The sequence below is a fragment of the Barbus barbus genome, assembly GCF_936440315.1.
Source record: "Barbus barbus genome assembly, chromosome: 22".
Classification (NCBI taxonomy): domain Eukaryota; kingdom Metazoa; phylum Chordata; class Actinopteri; order Cypriniformes; family Cyprinidae; genus Barbus; species Barbus barbus.
Window position 1 is genome coordinate 29,314,139 of NC_136750.1, and position 21,466 is coordinate 29,335,604.

The 21,466-nt window shown below is 37.0% G+C and overlaps 1 protein-coding gene across 6 annotated transcripts; it reads left to right on the forward strand.

Moving 5' to 3' along the window:
- Positions 1 to 95: 95 nt before the first annotated feature.
- Positions 96 to 20,854, forward strand: LOC306888402 (protein LSM14 homolog A-like). 6 transcript variants are annotated; one of them, XR_013785740.1, is made up of 12 exons: positions 96 to 378; positions 1,520 to 1,683; positions 1,767 to 1,899; positions 4,672 to 4,782; positions 9,262 to 9,432; positions 9,518 to 9,607; positions 9,948 to 10,133; positions 10,248 to 10,419; positions 12,102 to 12,131; positions 12,685 to 12,928; positions 18,563 to 19,118; positions 19,978 to 20,478. XR_013785740.1 is itself a non-coding variant. In XM_079446662.1 (11 exons), exons 1-11 carry the CDS (start codon positions 258 to 260, stop codon positions 18,584 to 18,586), a joined length of 1,446 nt encoding a protein of 481 aa, XP_079302788.1. In that variant the 5' UTR covers positions 96 to 257; the 3' UTR covers positions 18,587 to 20,853. The 6 variants fall into 6 exon arrangements, 4 of the variants coding, with proteins under 4 accessions (XP_079302788.1, XP_079302789.1, XP_079302790.1 ...); XR_013785741.1 differs by lacking the exon at positions 4,672 to 4,782; XM_079446662.1 differs by having other exon boundaries at positions 18,563 to 20,853.
- The last annotated feature ends 612 nt before the right edge of the window (positions 20,855 to 21,466 follow it).

The following is a 21,466-nucleotide window of genomic DNA, read 5'->3' on the forward strand; positions in this document are numbered from 1 at the left end:
CTTATATAATTCCCAATGTAACGGGAGTCATACTAAAATCCCGCGAACTCTCGCGATACCAGCGTGGCGGAGCCGCGTTTCCCAGCATGCATTTCGATTCAGTGCGGAGGAAAATGAATTCGGCCATGTCGTGCTAATCACGGGCTGAAAGAAAACGACATCGAACTACCGAAAAACAGCATTCAGTGCGATAAAACCTTACGTAAAGAAGAGCAGAGGAGTCGAGAAGCCGCGCAGGAGTGAATTCGAGCGGAAAGATGAGCGGAGGGACGCCTTATATCGGCAGCAAGATCAGTCTGATCTCAAAGGCCGAGATCCGATATGAGGGAGTTTTATACACGATCGACACCGAGAACAGCACTGTCGCTCTGGCTAAAGGTACCTACAATAAACACACTCAGAATTACACACATATATATATACACAGCTACAGAGAACAAACAGAAGAGGATTATTTTGTAGCCCTGGCTAAATATACACACTATATATGACCCTGGAGCACAAAACCAGTCATAACTGTCAATTTTCTGAAAGCTAAATAAATTAGCACATAATTATAACAATAAAACACATCTCTTCCACCTTTATTTGACTCTGTAGCTCATCACTCTCTATTCTAATTTTATTCTTTAAAAAAAATTGCACTCTATTCATTTATTAACTGCTTATTTTCTTAAAAAAAATACTAGCACTAGCTTCTCTCTTCTTTTTCAATTCTATCTATTTGTTTTCTTTTTATTTATTATACAATTAGCAAAACGCAAAAAGGACCTCTAACACTAGTTTGCTCTATTCTTTTTCTATTCTGTTTTCTTTTTATTTATTATATAATAATAATAAAAAGCCTTGCTAAGTGTACTGCGTTACGCTAACGTTACCTGAGACTTGAATATTGCTCATTTGTTGATTTTGATTGCTTCTATTGTCCTCATTTGGATAAAAGTGTCTGCTAATTAACTAAATGTAAATGTATGGTTTGATAGGATAGGATAATATCTGTCTGAGATACAACTATTTGAAAATCTGGAATCTGAGGGTGCAAAAAAATCTAAATATTGAGAAAATCTCCTTTAAAGTTGTTCAAATGAAGTTCTTAGCAATGCATATTACTAATCAGAAATTAAGTTTTGATATATTTACAGTAGGAAATTTACAAAATATCTTCATGGAACATGATCTTTACTTAATATTCTAATGATTTTTGGCATAAAAGAAAAATAGATAGTTTTGGCCCATACAATGTATTGTTAACTATTGCTACAAATATACCTGTGCTACTTAAGACTGGTTTCATGGTTCAGGTCCACATATATGTTTACACACAAATTGGATATGAGAGAGTTTTAATACATTGAGAACAGCACTTATAGATCTGGCCTAAATCAAATACAGATACACAAATATAAAGTAAACATACTTGCACCTAACACCTAGAGAAAAACATGGAGTAGTGAGAATAATAACTGCTATTGCTTGTTTTGTGAATTTTAACATTTTCCTGTCTCATTTTCTCCTCTAGTGAAGTCCTTTGGCACTGAGGATCGTCCCACGGACAGACCGATCCCTCCTCGAGATGATGTCTTTGAGTACATCATATTCAGAGGAAGTGACATCAAGGACCTGACGGTGTGCGAGCCGCCCAAACCCACCTGCAACCTTCCTCAGGATCCCGCCATCGTGCAGGTGGGCTTCACACGTTCAGGTGTATCTGCAGAACAGAAGACAGGGTGAATATTGACCTGTTTCGTTCTTGTGTTTGTGCGCAGTCCTCTCTGGCATCCACCGCCGGCCCCACGGCTCCTTCATTCCAGTCGTATGCCCCGTTCAGTCGGGCCCCGTACAGCCAGTTCAGCTCCAGTCCGCTGGTACCCCAGCCGTTCGGAGCGGCGGTCACGGGTGGTGAGTTCACACTCGCTCTTGTAGCTTCCAGCTTTGGAGATGGTGTTTTGAAGAAAATACACAAACAAAATACATTTTTTTTAATTTTTGCCAAATATCAAACTAATCTCTGATGTGCTTTAAAGCAAGACGCTACAGGCAAGACCATGCACAAGTCAATTTTGAGCTATTTTGCTTCCATAACTTGTCTTTTTTTTAACTGAGGGGAGAGAATCATTAGAAATACACATTTAAGTGTTTATTTTATATTATTATATCTATTTGCATCTGCAACAAAATGTCAATATTACTCACTTGACAGTAAAACGTGCTTTTGGTCTGCCCAATATTTAATGTCATGAGACAAAGGTTATTATCAGGACAAACTCTCAAGGACTTGTTTTATAAGATGAACCCAGAAAAACTTTTACATTTTCTTTCAAAGTAAATTTAAAGAATCTTTTATAGGATTTTATGTTCAAAACTTACATTTTTGTATTTTGTATTGTGTATCACTGTATTGTTTTCTAATGTGTGATCTTTGTTTGCCATAAAATAAATAGCCTGTGAGGCTGATGTGGCAATAAACTTAAATTAAATCAAAATCTATTTGCATCTGCGGATTTCAATTAATATCATTCAGTCATAATGTCAGTTAATATCATTAAAGGCTATTCTTTCTCCACATCAGCAGCACTTGTGTAAAGCAAACTATAGAGTTTTGTTCCTCTCTGTATTCTGAAGGTTTTTACAGAGGGGTTTGTTCACAAATCATTCACTGTCCACATTATAACATTTTATTCCAATAAATATGGTTAAACAAAAAAATGTATTGCTTTTTTCTGATTTATGTAATGATATAATCCAAAATTCCCTCTGTAAAAACATTTATACATCAGCAAAATCAAACATTTTGAACTTGGCTTTATCCAATGTTCAGATTTCTGCTCTGGAAATGTATGCAATTTGGTGCATATTTATTTAAATTATGCCTCGTTTGCATATTTAAACTGACAACATTTAAGAAAATTTGTAATACAAAACAATGTATTAGCCTTATTAATGTTCTGTTAGTTTTATTTTTTTTACTCTCACCTGTGGTGTTTTGCTTGTCCTTATATTTGCCATTGTAATTGCCACTGTTCTTGCCTTAGGTTGTTTGCAAACACGTGATTCTGATGATGCGCGAAATGCAGCTGGAGGGCAGGAAGTAATTTTTTCTCCATAGAATTCAGTAGCAGAAACTCAAGATGCCTGTTTTTTGCGTTGTTTATGGATGCTGAAATCGGTCAAATGGAGAAAACACAAGGAGATTTTATCGTGTAGGAAAGTGTGTTGCTCATAAGAAGGGAAAAGTCAAGGAATTGACTGAAAAACGCAGGAAAAAGTGGCTTGTAAACCTGCGTCTGTGGTCGGGAGGAGCCGATCGGATAAAGCTTGTGTGCGCAAATGGTTAATATAAGTTATAATAATATATTAATAAAGACCTATATAAATGGATACAAGGTGACCCAGTCTGAATTCACTCAGTGCTGAACGCCACACGTAGACACGATGTAAATAAGATATTATTTGCAGTTCAGAGAGCTTCACTGATTATAAGGAAATGTGAGATTGCGATAAACAACATTAGTGATTACATGGAAGCGCTGTTTGCTCGTTTTCTAGGCTATAATCAAATCAGAATTTAAATAAAAGTTGTTTAAGTGCTGCTAACAGGACTCACGGCCACACACCCTGTACATGCAGCAAAGTTTCAGGAGTGATATATATCCCACATCCCTCATATAAATACGGGATTCACTTTCATAATAGCTTGTCTGCAGTCATGTTAAGTTGCTTAGCCTATATCCACCGCTTCAATGGCATGCAAGTGGTTATAGCACCTAAACCAGTACAGTACGGACTTCTACAGAAAGCTCATCCGTTCTTTTTTTTTCTTTTTTCCAGTCACTCCTGACACTTTGCTGCATACAGGGTTTATGTACGTTGGTCCTAGCAGCATGTAAAGCAAAACTTTAATTTTGAATTGCTTACAGCCTAGACTGCGATTTATTGCAATCTCACAATGTTCCGTTATAATCGATGACGCTCTCTGAACTGCAAATAATATCTTATTTACATCGTGTCTACGTGTGGCGCTTAGCATTGAGTGACTTCTGACTCGCGCTGAATGCTTGAGGTGGCAGCCTTGGATTATCTATTTATATCTATATTAATATTATATCTTATATTAACCATTTGCACACATGAGCATTATCCGATCGGCTCCTCCCGGCCGCAGGCGCAAGTTTACAAGCCACATTTTCCTGCGTTTTTCAGTCAATTTCTTGACACTTACCCCCTTATGAACAACACATTTTCGTACAAGATAAAAGCTCCTTGTGTTTTCTCAGTTTGACCGATTTGAGCATCCATAAACAACACAAAATACAGGCATCTTGAGTTTCTGCTACTGATTACTATGGAGAAAATGCTTCCTGCCCTCCAGCTGCATTTCGGGCCACAGCAATGACGTCATGTGCAAACAGCCTATTGAAGTGGCCTTTGTTGCTGCGATCGCATAGAAAAGAGTGCAAGTTAAGAGGATCGCTGGCCATTTTTGGATAAATGCTGTTGGATAGACAGAGTATTAAACATTGAGAAGGGCAAATTAAGTGAGCATTGGTTAACCAAGTGGTGGATCTTAAAGCATGTTTGGCTGTTACCTGTAAGCTTCATACGAGGGTTTTTTTCTCAGTGTGTGATGTGTTAAAGCCCACACTTAAAGATGTGCACTTCCTCCCCTCACAGGAAGCAGCTCAGGTCCTGCGTTCGGTAGCGAGGCGAGCACTACTGCCCCTCTGTCCCAGAGCTCTGCTCTTCCCCCGCACTCTCGCTCGCTGAGTGCTACCAAACCCGAAGGTAACACGAAAACCGACGCTAACATGTGAAGAATGGCTTTAGTGTGTTCGTCTTTTGGCCGTGATAATGCAGGATCACAGCATGTGTCTTTGAGTCGAGTGTCATTCTTCTCTGGTCTGTTAGTAGCTTATTTAGTAACTTTGAAGACAACATGAAATGAAAATAATAAATGCTGGTCTTTGTTTTAAGTAAATTGCAAGAACTTTCCCCATGCTTGAAACATATTTTGTGTTGATGCAAGCAATGCAAGACAAATAGTGTAGTATTGACTATAGTAATAATAACCCAATGTACACAATCCAATCAGCTCTGAATTGACGAAGTCCCGTTTTAGTGATGCACGTTACAGAAATTAAATGCATTACATATGGTGGTTATTTCATGTAGGGCTGCACGATTAATTGAATGTGATTGTCATGCGCATTCTGTCAGTAAAGCCGGTTCTGTGATTAGTAGTAAATCTCCATCACCTGCTTTGAGATGGAGCAGCATTTACTACACAGAGCTGTAGTTCACTGACAAGCTATGCAAAAAATCGTACAATCGTTCGAAATCGTTCACTATAATGGCAGCTGTTTGCGTAGCTTGTCAGTGAACTACGGTTCTGTGTAGTAAATGCTGCTCCATCTGAAAGCACGTGAAAATACCACATTTAATAAGTTTTTACTACAAACTTCAGTTCATAACGTCAGTCGAGTGTTTGAAATAAATCCTTCTGTGAGATGATGTGGTTTCTTACTAGGGGTGGGTGCTATACTGGTATTAAAGTGACTACCAGTATTATGCTGTGCCATGATATGGATTTTGCGATACTGTTATATATTCATGGATTTCATTGGATGGACAAACAAAGTTTTTTCATTACTGCGTCATCAGAGAGAGAGATACATAAATCAGAACCGGATGGTTTTTGCTCCAAACACATGATCGGCTTTTTGGAACTGCACACAAACTGGATTACAATAATTTCCCAAAATGTAATTTGTGTGGTAATATTATTAAGTCTGTAAACGGCCGTTAACACAGAACAGAGACGCAGAACATGGACACAAAGAGAGAAGATACTGTAGCAGGCACCGCAAGATTACTGTTGAAATATAGGAATAAAAATATAATGAATTAGGGGAAGGGGGTTAATATGAATGAGTATCTGAAGGGAACTCTCTTCAGAAAGCGTTTTCTTTTTCTCTTACCTCCGGGTTCATAAGCTTTATTTAAAGCGGTAACCAGAGGAACGCTAAATTGAGGCATCATCTGCTGTCAGAAAGTGAATTTGCATGTTCTTTCAGTGCTGTTTTTCTTTTGCGCAGGTGTCTTATGTAGCATAATTTCACTAGTGATGGGCTAGTTACTCAAAGAATGTAATATATTACTCATTACTAGTTACTCCTTTCAAAAGTAATATTGTTACTTTCTGGCAACAGTAATAAGTTACACTACTAGTATCATTACTTTTTTTTCACGCCCCACAAAAGTTGTAACTATGTATCTTCCACATAAAATTTCTTCTAGAATGTTACTAACAACATATTTCTGCCTCATCATTTGACCAAAATCCACATTGGATGGCAGTCAGAAGCTAATATAAACACTCAATAGTGATTGATAGTGACATTCAAGTAGAAGTGTTGTATTAATCTCAATTATCATGTGTAGCTTGAAGTTAATTGTAATTTCTCTGTTACCCATATACGATTATGCTAACTTGCGTCCGGGTTTTCGTCTACAAAGTGACATCATAGTTCCATCACTCTATTTGACGTACCGTGAACGTCTAGTGTAACGGCGCACGACTCGCCGTCGCTTTGGTGAGAGCAAGAGAGAGTCTTACGTACATGCAGAATTGACCTGCTACATGTAAACGATATTCTTTGTTGTATTTTACTGTCAAAATAACGGAGTTCCTTTGCTCGGAAGTAATGCGCAAACGGCATTCTCATTGGCTGGTGCTCACCTATCATCGTCCCTGTTTTGATTTCAGCTAATCAGTTTGAGTAAACGCACACAACCTGATTAATATTCATGAATTCAGCAGCTCGTTAATCCTTAGTGCGTTTTATACTGTTCTTATTAGCAGAATTCGTATTATTATCATCGTCTTATCAATATTATTGTTAGTTTATTTATTTTTTTACATAGAAACACTGAATGACCAAAAAAGCAGCACCACCAGTCCTAAATTCAGTTAAAATGTCTATGCATTCATTAACCAGGTTTCCATCCAAGGATTTTTTTGCGAAAAAATATTTAGCGCTTTAAAATATTTACGATATAGCTGATGGATATGCCAATTATCGATTAAATTTCTCATGTGTCGACAAATTCTGTTTAACTTTAGCGCATAAATTCCATATCGATATTTCAAATGTCGCAAAAATTTGTTTGGAAAAACTTTTTGTTGAGAAAAGGGGCTTTAACGCAAATAAATGTGCTGTGACATGACAGAAAATTAGCCTATAGGCGCCTATAAGCGTCCGTGTTCATGGTGTTGCTCACGTTAAAAGTTTCCCTGTAGTTCAAAAGCGCATTAAATCATATTCATATTATTAAATTGTATCTAAAATTATTTTATACATGGTAAGAAAAAGACCTGAGTTACCTCTCAAACATACTTATCTTAATTTGATGAACGTAGGCTAGCCTACGTTTACATGATTATTATAAATGTTTTTTACAGTGCACTGTTCAGTTTAAATAGCCTGTAGTCCGTGCCTTTCAGCTTGACCACCATAACCCTGTGATATTATGCCAAGCATATTTTGTTTTACATATTAGAACGTTAAGTACAAAAGTTTAAATTAATTCATTTTGGCTTGTTAGCGTCTTATTTTTATTCTTGCTTAACGGTTAATATGGCTTAACGACCGTCGGTTAGGAGAAATAAAATAACCGGAATGAACATTCCTACTTCCTATAAACGTTAATCAGAAAAATGATAATAATACAACTGCAACTGTTTATGATCATTGCTTGATTATCTATCTAGTCTATAACAAAGTACAAAAACTCATGACACTTAATAAAAATAATTTTATTACAATTTAATATAGGCTTTTTTGTTTGTTTCAAATGGATGAAGAACAGCTGGCCTAGCCTATAATTTACGCAGTAGGATAAATTATGTATGGAAACAGCTCAAGGGCAACATTTTTTTGCGATACGCCAAAACTTAGGCGACACAGTTTTTTTTTTTTAGGGGTGACGTCATGACGCACCATTTTATCGGTAAAAGGCCAGTTGGATGGAAACAGGCTGTAGACAGCAACGTTTTTTTTTTTTTTTTTTTTACATCTCTTTGTCGATAACAAAACAGCGCAAAATTTGGATGGAAACTTGATTATTCATGGTTATAAGTTTTAATTCTAATTACTAAAGTTCTATCATTAAATAATACTTGATTATCATAATGTCATATTATAATGCTTGATTGACTGTTCAGAGTGTACTTTCAGATATTTAAAAAGCTGTACCATTTTACAAACACAGACAGACAGACAGACAGACAGACAGAGAGACAGACAGATAGATAGATAGATGGATACATAGGCCTAGTATTATCAGTCTGGCGAGTAAACTAAAAAATGTACTAGCCAATGGCGATTCAATTGCCAAGGTGTCCGTAGAGGGTTGTTATAATGAAAATGAAAATCATAAGAACTCAGATAAACCATATATTGCCGTAGTCGTGTGTTTACTAGTTATGTTGAATTAATGAAAGCCGTTAAATCTTCTGTTTGTTCAGCGATTTCTTCTGCGGGGGCCTATTTGGAGTTTCCGCGTGAGAGCGCCTTCGGATGGAGATTTACTACTGATCACAGAACTATGCTTCGCTGAAAGATACGCATGACAATCGCAGCTTCTGCCTAATCGCGATTCCGGTTTCATTTCGATTTATCGTGCAGCCCTAATTTCATGTTGTCTTAAAGGAATAGTTCTGAAAATGTCCTCACCCTCAGATCATTCAAGATGTAGATGAGTTTGTTTCTTCATCAGATTTGGAGAAATGTAGCATTGCATCACTTTCTCACCAATGGATCCTCTGCAGTCAATGGGTGCCGTCAGAATGAGAGTCTAAACAGCTGATAAAACTATCCCCCTAATCCACAAGTAATCCACTTTTGTTTCCGGCTAAAATGCTGTAATCTGTACTCCTTTCTCGTCTGAATCAGAAGAGAAATCCAAAACAAATATGTGGGTGGATTTTGATGTGAGGACAATGGGGGATGGACTTTTTTTTTTATGGATCTGTTTCTTAGATCTTGCAGAGGATCCATTGGGCGAGCAAGTGATGAAATGTTAAATTTCACCAAATATTTTCCCATGAAGAAACCAACTCGTCCACATCTCAGCAGATTAAAAAGATGAACTTCAACTGATGTTTACCACGTTAAATGATACAAAGCTGCTTTGACGTTCACTTAACCCTTGTCCGCTTTGTCGTGGTGTTTTTGTGAGTCTGAATTGCATCCTCTCTCTCAGGTCGTTCCAGCCCATCTCTGGAGCCCTTGAGGAAGACCCCGACCCTGGAGCACGCGGTCCAGACGGCCCAGGTCGCTCCCCCTGCAACCAGTACGGTGAGTCAGAGGAGCCCTGGAACTGCCCGACCTGCTCTCAGCAGCCAGAAATCTGCTGAAAACCAGGAACAGAAAGGTGAGAATCAGGGCATTGGAAAACATATAGCTGAAGAAATTAGTTTTTCCACCTGCAGCCATTAATTGTGATATCTGTTGTTCAGCTACAGCATCTGATGCTCAGAAGGTTCCTCGGCCAGAATCAGACTCAAACAGGCCTGATAACAAAGACCCAAACAAACGGCAGTCTGGTGGTGAGTCACTTTATAATGCCTGTCCTGCATTGACACATGTGACCCTGGTCCACAAAACCAGTCATAAGGGTCCATTTTTTGAAATGGAGATAAATAAGCTTTCCATTGATGTATGATTTGTTAGGACAATTTATAAAATATCTTCATGGAACATGATCTTTACTTAATATCCTAATGATTTTTGGCATAAAAGAAAAATGGATAATTTTGTCCCATTCAATGTATTGTTGGCTATTGCTACAAATATACCCCAGCGACTTAAGACTGCTTTTGTGTCACATACATGATCACGATCAGGACCATAAGCTGCATTTGTGAAAAATGGTTGTTCTCTCTCCAGGCGGTGCTCCTCCAGTGAGAAAGGGCCGGGGCAGTGGTGGCGGCGGTCAGCGTGGGCGGGGCAGGTTTAATGGGCGTAGAGATGGACCAATGAAATTTGAGAAGGACTTTGACTTTGAGAGTGCCAACGCACAGTTCAATAAGGAGGAGATTGATCGCGAGTTCCAAAACAAACTCAAGATTAAAGGTACTGTGTGGGAAAACTGTATTACTATACTACATCAACATAAACCAACAGAGAAATATGTATCATTAAGTTTAATTTTTAATGTTAGTTTTATAATGTCACACTGTGCTGCAGATGAGAAGAGTGAGAAATCGGAGAAGACCGTAAACGGGGAGGAGAAGACCGACTCAGCCGTGGAGACCCAGAACAGTGAAGGCAACGCTGAGGAGGAGGATCCACTGGGACCCAACTGTTACTATGACAAATCCAAGTCCTTCTTCGACAACATCTCCTGTGATGACTCCAGGTAAAATATCGTTAATCTGCGCTTATGTTTTTAGTGTGTTCATTAGGGCTGGGTATTGGCATAGATTTCACCATTTGATTCGACTGCGATTCACAAAACTCTCCATTCGATATTGATTCATTTGGAAATATTTCAGGTACATATGACTCTTTCTTCAGGAAACGAACCCTCTCATTGGGTACATTTAATTAGTGCTGTCAAATGATTAATCGCGATTAATCACATTCAAAATAAAAGTTTTTGTTTACATTTTATATGTGTGTGTACTGTGTATATTTATGCATATATAAATACAAACACTAAGAAAAATTTTATGTTTATGTTTTAAATATACTTATGTAAAAAATGTATATACATGTAAATATTTTCAGCATACATGTTTGTATTTACATATACATAATAAATATACACAGTACACACACATATATTATGTAAACAAACTTTTTTATTTTGGATGCAATTTAATCGTTTGACAGCACTACATTTAGTATTAAAAATGAACAACAGAGCCCAAATAATGAAGTTTAATTGATGTGGAATGTGCTCCAACTTATATAAAGCAGTTAACGTCAAATTGGCAAAACATCAGGTTTGCTTTAAATTCACTTTGGCTTGACGTTTCTAATAAATGTTTTTATAATGAAGGCCACTAGAATTTATGTACTTTTCACTATTAAATCTATAGTATTTGTTTAGGAGTGAGAGGAACTAAAATTACTGTGGCCGAGAGAGCTCAACGCGCTGCAAATAGAAAAAACGCCTGCAAATTAAGAAAACAACTTTCGTCAATTTGACAACATACACGCTGCAAATGCTCACAACCAAACAAAACGAAACGCACTGCAAATAAAATTTATATTTTGAGCATTTGCAGCACCTGCTGTCAAACTGATGAAGATGTTTTCTTGATTTGCTGGTGCTTTTTCTATTTGCATGTGTTTTCTGAAGTTGCAGCGCATTGAGCTCTCTCGGCCACCACATAAAATACATCTTCATAATGTTTGTAAAAGCTGTGAACGCTTATTTTCCCAAAAATGTGGTAAACAATATATAATATAATACATATATTTAGCAAAATGCTTCTCTCTAGAGTTATTTTTTGTCTCGTTGACTGAGCTATGGACATTGAATGGTCATATTATTGTCTATCAACACGTTAAAGAGTACCGAAACAACATTTGTTGTTAAAATTTTGTGACAAAATTGACAATTTGAAAACTATGTCTTTGTTTCTTATCAGAAGTAACAATGGACAGTTTTATTTACACAGCTGAAAACAGCATAGACTAAAAGGTTGATCTTGGGATTTGAAAATTAATATCGGTCCACTAAAATGATCCATCAAAATCAGGTGATCAATATCTTCAACCCAGCCCTAATGTCCATTAACAGTGTGTTCTCAGGTGTGACACAAGTTATGTAGTATGCAATATTCAACAATAGGCTTTTCGAACAGTAGTAGACTATACAGTAATGCTACAATTGTCACATTACCTTGCTACAATGTTCAAGTATCAGAAATAGCATCTTACTGTCTAACGTCTCACCCAGTTCAAACAGGGTGTAAATGCTTCTGTGTGATTGAGTCATTCTTCCTTAAGTGTAGTAATTTGTTGTGGTAAAGTTTAGAAGCAACTGTGAATGAATCATCTAATAGGCATGCACTCTTCTGTCTTTTCTAGAAAGGAGAAATCAGGAGGTGCTTTTGGAAGGTGCAGTCTTTTTTTATATATATATATATATATATATATATAAATGTTTTGACATGCCAATGTGTTTATGAAGCTACACTTGTGAATTCTGTGTAGTCTGAATCATATTCAAGAATTTCAGACAGTGTCGCGCAGGATTATTTCTTAAAATAGAAATACTTGTAAGTGGGATTTCTTAAAATTATTTTAAAACCAGTTGTTACAAACAATTTAAAAAATGTTTAAATTAATTGGTCACAAAGTATTGAAAACCTGATCAAATGATATAAACAAAGCAACAAAAATTTCACTTTGTGTTTTCAGGTTGCATTTTAGCCTATTACAGTGAAACCTTTCATGGCATCTTATAAAAGCAAGGTGTTTTTTGTTGATGGTTTTTAATCAGACTCCAAATGTAGCTCACTCCAGGATTAATGTCACACAAACATGTTGCAGATTAGACAGGTATCCTGCCAAAGGTGGATTTTTGGGATTGAATCTTGCACAGCAACAGTAGTGAGTGACATGCTGTTGATTTGCTTTCTGATGTGTTTTTTGTTCATTTTCCTCTCAGGGAACGGAGGCAGACCTGGGCGGAGGAGAGGAGGATGAACGCCGAGACGTTCGGTATTCCTCTGCGTTACAATCGTGGACGCGGAGGTTTCCGGGGCAGAGGTGGCGGCATGGGCTTCCGTGGCGGTCGCGGGCGAGCGGTTAGCAGGGGCTCGTTCATGCCCTCCCGCGGGGGCAGCGGTGGATTCAGGGGCGGGTTTAGAGGCGGCAGAGGAGGACGAGAGTTCTCTGACTTTGAGTACAGGGTTAGTACTTCCTAGGTATTGGACCAATGGACCCTTTTCACATTTCTCAGAAGCAGTCATTATAGTCGGGGAAACTTCTTTAGTGGTGGACGGAAATTACAATAAATAATTTTTGCATTCCCATTTTCTCCAATAGGGCTGGGTATCATTCAAAAATTTGATATCGATACCTTGACTTTGATACCGGTTCCTGAAGGATTTTTTCTGATACCAATTTTATGAAATCAAATTTAACTAGATTTCATTATCTCAAAAAAAAACTTTGGTTTTATTTTTTCCAGTTTCAGTTTGACATACAGATTCAAAGACTCATCTCTGAGCCACTGCACAAAGGAACAAAATATAATCAACACACTAAATCAGTTCAAATAGTTTTCAGTTTACACATCTGTTAGGCTACGTTTATACTAGTCAAGTCACCTTTATTTATATAGCACTTTTAACAATACAGATTGTGTCAAGCACTTAACCGTATCAAATTGGAGGATAGAGTATCAGTAATGTATAATAATAAGATTAAACACTCAATTTTCAGTTAAAGGCATTTCATTATTGAGTTCAGAGATGTCATTGTCTAGCTCAGCTTAGTTTAAATAGTATCTGTGAAATCAAATTGACGATAATCACTAGAAATTAAGTGTTCCCAACTGAGCAAGCCAGAGGCGACAGCGGCAAGGAACCAAAACTCCCTCTGTGACAGAATGGAGAAAAAAAAACCTTGGGAGAAACCAGGCTCAGTCGGGGGCCAGTTCTCCTCTGGCCCGGAGATTATTGTTTACTTATTGTTTTAATTAATATTTTAAATGTAAAAATGTATTATTTCTATTTTATATTGTTGCAATTTCTAACAATAATAGTATTATGTAGTTAGAAAATAACTAAAAATATAAATAAAATATTTATTGTAATTAAGTCGAGGTCTTCACTGGGGATATGTCCCCGGGGCTCATCCAGCTGTCCCGGCCTCCGCCAACAATCAGGGAGACATCTCCCGGCGCCGATCCACCATCTGATCCGGACACGGACTGAGAAACAGAATAAGAAAGAAACAGACAAATATTAGCTTAGATGCCATTCTTCTTATGATGTAACGAGTACAGAGTACATTGTGTGTTATGAGGAGTGTTCCCGGTTCCGGTTGATCTAATTAATGCAGCCTAACAATCATTTAACGGATTTGAATAATAGAAGTGTAGTAGTGTATTATGTGTAAGCCAGGTTAAAGAAATGTGTCTTTAATCTAGATTTAAACTGACAGAGTGTGTCTGCCTCCCGAACAGTGTTAGGTAGATTGTTCCAGAGTTTGGGTGCTAAATAGGAAAAGGATCTGCCGCCCGCAGTCGATTTTGATATTCTAGGTGTTATCAAACGGCCAGAGTTTTGAGAACGCAGCAGACGTGGAGGACTATAATGTGATAAGAGCTCGCTCAGGTACTGAGGAGCTAAGCCATTCAGGGCTTTATAAGTAGTTAACAAGATTTTAAAATCTATACGATGTTTGATAGGGAGCCAATGCAGTGTTGACAGAACCAGGCTAATATGGTCGTACTTCCTGGTTCTAGTAAGGACTCTAGCTGCTGCATTTTGGACCAACTGTAATTTGTTGATCAAGCGTGCAGAACAACCACCCAATAAAGCATTACAATAGTCTAACCTTGAGGTCATAAACGCATGAATTAGTATTTCTGCATTTGACGTTGAGAGCATAGGTCGCAATTTAGATATGTTTTAGAGATGGAAAAATGCAGTTTTACAGGTGCCAGAAACATGGCTTTCAAATGAAAGATTGCTATCAAACAGCACACCTAGGTTCTTTACTGATGAAGAAGAATTGACACAGCAGCCGTCAAGTGTTAGATAGTGTTCTAGATTATTACATGTGGGGTTTTTAGGTCCGAAGAATTGCCTGCGATATTGAATGTGATATTGCGTAGCTTGTCAGTGAACTACGGCTCTGTGTATTCAATGCCGCTCCATTTGAAAACGGGTGATGGACATTTATTAATAATCACAGAACCGGCCTTACTGATGAGATGCGCATGATAAATCGCATGCAGTATATCACGCAGCCCTATTTTCCACTGATTTACTGATGAGCATCAGCACCTTCCAGTGCTGTCTGCCTATGTGCTCTCTTCCACAATCGCTGTTCTGAATCCGAGGAGATAACATATTTAGCAGACTGCTTCGTATGCTTTCAAATCGCTCTCGTGGATGTCAAACACTGATCGATCTGCGCCATGCCGCTTCTAGTCAAACACACCTAGTGCTGCAGGCAGATTGGCTCACTGACGTTGACGAGATTAACCCCTTAGGTATCAAAGTTTGGTACCGAATTACAAAATGTTTTTCAATACTCGATGGTATCGAGGCAATTCAGTCGGTGCCTAAAAAGTATAGAAAATCTCCAATAGCAAAAATCCACAGTAATGTAACTTTTCAAATAAAAAAATTAAAACTTGAGAGATTACTTTCGTCAGATGAGAGTTCTTATATTTGAAAAACTCAATTTAAAATGCCCCAATTATGGATTTTTGAAAATGAGCTTTCATGCGGTGTGTAACACAGCCCTAAGTGAATGAAAACATCCTGCAAAGTTTTAAATCTGAAAGTGCACCGTGTATAAAGTTATTGTCTCTCAAAAGAAAGAGTCGACTCTGAATCATTGAAACGAGTCGTTTTTAAAACGAATCCCAAGCCGTTTCATGTTGACGTCAACATGAAACATAAGTATATTGCCACCCACTTGTTGGTCTTTTCATGTTGGTCTGAATGAAACTGCAAATTCATTCTTTGCCACTAGGTGCTGCTTTTGGAAAGGTAAAATAGCAGTTTTCCCAGTAACTCTGTACGCAAAGCAGCACTGATATGAGCTAAAATTCATATCACGGTATTTTCCATTATCGCGATATGAGGGGAAAAAATTGGAATCACATTTTAGTAGACCTTAGTTAAATTACAAGCATATGTATTTTAACCTTATATAACTAGGGAAGAAAAAAAACATGATTTCAAGATCTAAGGCAAAAATAGGATGGTCTGACTTTAGATGTGAGAAATTCAGTGTTGGGCAGTAACTAGTTACTAATAAGATTTCAGTAATAATATTACAGTTACCATCCATAAAACGGCTTAGTTACTTTGCCTCAACCCCGCTGATTTAAAACCAAACAATCAAATAATTCCTAGATTTATTTTCATAATTTTCACGACTCGGTGTGATGTCCCCAGTGCAGCAGGGAATATGGGAAAGCTTGCATTCAGCAGATGGAAATATTGCATTATATTGATTTTGTCAAGAAAAAAAAGATGATCTGAACACTGTTGTGTAATTTGAGGCTTTACTTTACTCTGGCATTGCATCCCACCCACATCCCTCTGATCATCATGTGGTACATTATATTACTATAATTAAAAATATTTTTAGAAAATTAAACCGTTTCTTACAAACTTATGTGATTTGATAAAATACATAATGAAATATAATCGTATATGGGTAACAGAGAAATTACAATTAGCTTCAAGCTACACATGATAATTGAGATTAATACAACACTTCTACTTGAATGTCACTATCAATCACTATTGAGTGTTTATATTAGCTTCTGACTGCCATCCAATGTGGATTTTGGTCCAATGATGAGGCAGAAATATGTTGTTAGTAACATTCTAGAAGAAAGTTTATGTGGAAGATACATAGTTACAACTTTTGTGGGGCGTGAAAAAAAAGTAATGATACTAGTAGTGTAACTTATTACTGTTGCCAGAAAGTAACAATATTACTTTTGAAAGGAGTAACTAGTAATGAGTAATATATTACATTCTTTGAGTAACTAGCCCAACACTAGTGAAATTATGCTACATAAGACACCTGCGCAAAAGAAAAACAGCACTGAAAGAACATGCAAATTCACTCTGACAGCAGATGACGCCTCAATTTAGCGTTCCTCTGGTTACCGCTTTAAATAAAGCTTATGAACCCGGAGGTAAGAGAAAAAGAAAACGCTTTCTGAAGAGAGTTCCCTTCAGATACTCATTCATATTAACCCCCTTCCCCTAATTCATTATATTTTTATTCCTATATTTCAACAGTAATCTTGCGCTGCCTGCTACAATATTTTTTTTTACGGTATCCACAGTATGGCACAACATATCAGTAGTCACGTTAATACCGGTATAGCGCCCACCCCTAGGTCACGTAACAGAATAAAAATGGTGTTGCGTGTGTGTCAGCAGTGAGGAACAGTAGCAACCTCAAAAGAGTGAATTACAAAAAGAAAACCCCTCTTCACAACGTAACAAGAAAAGTATAAAGATGTTATTGTACAAATGCAGGAGGGTTTTTAATGACTTAGCGAGGGAGCTCAGGCCAAAACAACAAACATAATACTTCTACCTAATAACAGAAACTAAGCTACCAAAAGAGAAGGAAACAAAAATACATTGAAATACCCTAACTCCCTTACTAACACAAACAGAAGAAAACCAGTGCAAAAAAAAAGAAAGAAACTACTTAACCCCATCCCAAATTAACAATGCAAATTTAAGTTAATCCAGTAAGAAAACAAAATACAAATATTAACTTAAAATAACAGGTTTTCTGGTTGTAAAGATGGAAGTTACAACAGGAGGTGGATTAACTCAAAGTCACTAAGAGAATCCATAACGGGAGAGAAACCTAACAGAGCCTCCACACACACACACACACACACACACACACACTGTTCTGAGATGGAAGTGCTGCTTAAATCTCCACGGCTCCTTCTCATCCTCCAATCAGTGTGAACAGCTAATCATTGCTCATTACCTCCTACCTGCGAGTAGAGAGAGAGTGCGAGACAACAACAAACATATGTCCTGGGACAACACACAGACATCAACAACTTGATCTTCCTTCCTGGTATTGTAGTACTTTTACTAACTGTACTATAAAGTTTTCTGACCAGTGAATGACACAATGTCTCTGTTCGTGTTCAGGAGCCGTGGCTCTGGGGCGGTGATTTGCAGGGAGGGTGGGATGTATGCTTTCAGTGCTATCAGGCAAAAGCTAGCATTTTCCAAGATCTCCTACTGCATCTTTAAATTTATTTAAAAAAAACTTTGCTACTTTTCTAATATCAATAACTGTGGAAATGCATCGTTACAATCAGTAAATAGTGTCCATCTCAAATATTAGGGATGCGCAATGCATTGTACTTTACTAAAACTATTCAAAATGACCATTTTTTGGTAATTGAAATAAAATTAGCTGAGAAAACTTACACTGGTTTATTGAAGGTAGTTGCAGCATTTCTAAATACTAAAACCAAAGCTATAAAATATTGAAAAATTCATGTTTCTGTGTAAAATGTAAAGGCTCATAAAATCGCTAAAAAACAAAAAGCTAATGAAAATATTGATAATTACTAAAATAGTACATAACAATATAGTAACAACACCAGTGTTATTTTAGTATTATCAGTCAATTAGAGATTTGGCATTATTTGTCTGATATTGAGCTTTCTTCCACCAAATTCAACTCTTTCTAAAACAATGAAGAAAAAAAAAGTGTCAAATGATTGAAATATCTCTAAATGCAAATGCCTTTCAAATATTGATCTGTTCTTTTGTGTCTGTGTTTGACGTTTGTTTCAGAAAGAGAATAAAGTGGCGGCGTAGTCCAAGCTGAAGCCCAGATCACCCGAACAGCCAAGAATCTCCAATCATCACGTCTAGATTAACGCTTTGGTTTTGACTCCTGACTAACGGGAACTGCCTCTCTCTGTTTAACACCTGCCTTCAGCTGGACACGCAGCTTTGAGTTGATTTCCTCCTTCCTTCCTTTTTTAGAAAAAGAACAAATAAAACTTTTGCTGTTTTCTGGAACCGTTTGATCTGCGTTCGGAGGGGAGAATTTGTGTACAAAATGCCGTAAAACTTCCACGGAATGATGATGATTGCTATTATTATTTGGTATTTTTTCATCAACCTTTAGTTCCTTTCGTAATAAACAGGTATTTGATAATATTCAGTTAGGTGTACAGAACCCCGCTGATACTGTGAGCGCTTTATTATGCCATGTTTATTGTTTTTGGATCTGTTCTCTAATATCTTTTGAAGCACCAGAAGAGGGGTTTGAGTCTGAGCTCTGCCACCCAAACTAAACAAACGGCTCTCTGGATTCACAGCTATGCTGGTTTCACGCTCATCCGTAGGTGCTTTCACTTCATTTTCTAGTTTCACATGGTTTGTAGTACTAGTATTATTAGTTCATTAGTTTATTTCAGTCCCTAAAATATCAGTTTTTGTGGATAATCTGGTCAAGCCTCAGCTTCACTGTCTAGCAGTAGGTCAGAAAAACACCCTGGTTTATGACTGAATGTATTGATGAATTCAACTCTTGTTTTTGTCCTGAAGTCCTCTCTCGGCAAAATGTATTTTGATATTTGAGTGCCAGTTGTTCTTGCCTTTTGATGTCAATTATGTCAATTTCTAAGAGGGCTTTTTGATATAAACTCGACCTAAACGACGAGCCCCATCGCTGTTGATCTTCTGGAAAGATCCTGAAACCCTTTAAGAACCAGATTGGATGTCGAAAGTGTGTCCATGTGCACTTTAAAGACAAACGACGCCTGTGTAGCGTGTCACATGATGTGGAGGCTAAATTTATTGTCATTTCATAACCAGAAAGTGATTGGTTGAATTGTGCAAGGCTTTTTTTTATTTATTTTTTTATACAATTTCCAGTATTTCAGTATAGATTCATAAGGGCCAATGCATCGTGTAGCTCTTAAAAAAATCTTTTGGTATCACGTTTGATGCGGGAGGTGAGTTTCACCTCATTTAAGTGTCCATTATGAGTCCATGAACCCCTCTATTGTGAATATTTCTGTTTGATCCGCTTGTATGTTAAGTTAACGTGTTGTTTCTGGCACCAGCTGTGTATTTCTCCGTTAATGGAGTGAAGTTTGATCCTGTCTCTCCTCTTTGAATGTCACTGAAGCACTAGTTTCTGCACTGTTTGATGGGAGTTCATTCTTTTTGGGTGTGCTTCATATTTTTGTTTCAAGGATCCAAAGACTGAATTACGGATAGCATCTGGAGGAGAAGTGCTCTCTCTCAGCTGGTTCTGCATTATTTTGTCTTGTCTATTCATAGTTTAAGTTTTATTTGCTCAACCGCTCCCTTTAAAAAGCACTACGAATTGCAACACGCAGGCAGCTAGTGAAACGCAGTCTGAGCGATCACTCAGACCAGGGCATGATGGGACACCTCAGAGCGAGTGGCAGAGATTGGTGCTGAGCAGCTGATTTGGACTGGACTGGGATGTGAAGTGAATCCTCAAGGCCTGATGCCGCCATGAAGTCGAAGCGAACCTCGTGTGAGATGTTAAATTGGACAGAAGTGCAGAATGTGTCCATGTGATTTTTGCGGTCAGAGCTCTGGAGGAATTTGATTGGCAAGTTTATTTGTTTTTCTGAATCCGAGCAGTTGTACATGGTGTGCTCTTAGAGGGCTTCAAACGGGGAAAACAGGTTTTTATTCAACAAGAGAAATAAATAGTTGTTCAGTATCCTCTGTGTGTGTGTGTCCTTGTTTTTTTGTCAATAAACATGCATGCAAAAAATAACAATTATGTGCCATTAATATTAGTGAATCCATTAGCTTACATGAACTAACATTTTGTACAGCATTTTTTTTTTTTGAGTACAGACTAGCATTTTATCTTTGACAAAGGAATTTACATTTTTCCTTTTAGAATATTTAATTTATTGGTCTTTTCCAACTTTCTCATAGTATTAAAAAAAAAAGTTCACAGTGAATTAAATTTAACATTCATCTTTTGACAAAAAATATATTGCTAAATGTTGAAAGTAACATAAAAATGCTTAATGATTAATAGTGCTGTTATCCAATGCATTGCCAATAAACAGATGTTTTAAATGTAATTTATCGGTTTTTTTTATTTTATTGAGAATATAAAAAAAGTATATTAAGAAAAAAAAAAAGTCAGTGCAACATGGGAAAGCTAAAATGTTCATAATTCTTTATTCTGTACTCAAAACATTATGACAGTAGGTTAAAATATCACTGCAGTAATGTTATAGCTGCTTTATTATATATATATCAAAAACAATGAATTTCTTGATTCCAGAAGTTTCAAAAACAGTTACTAAAGGGTCAGATATGATGTCAGCTACATGTTGAAGATATTGTATTGATCTTTTAGGAGCGTTTTTGAATTTTGTTTGTTTTTTTGCCACATTTTAACAGCAAACTTAAAATAAATATATGATTATATTAACATAATATTCTGATATTTTAGCATTTTATTTCTGAAACACTATTGAGTAACTTAATAAAAAAAAAAAAAAAAGAAATATCCTGAAATATGATGTCAGTTTACATCTTATAATTTTGATTCTGTTCTTTTTTAAACTTAAATATGTCAATCAGGTTCTAAACTGTGCTTTGCTTGAGAAACACATCTCTGTGTAACACATACCCACAGTTATGAACCTGTATTATATTTCATGTTCTGTTCTTCAGGAAGAGTAA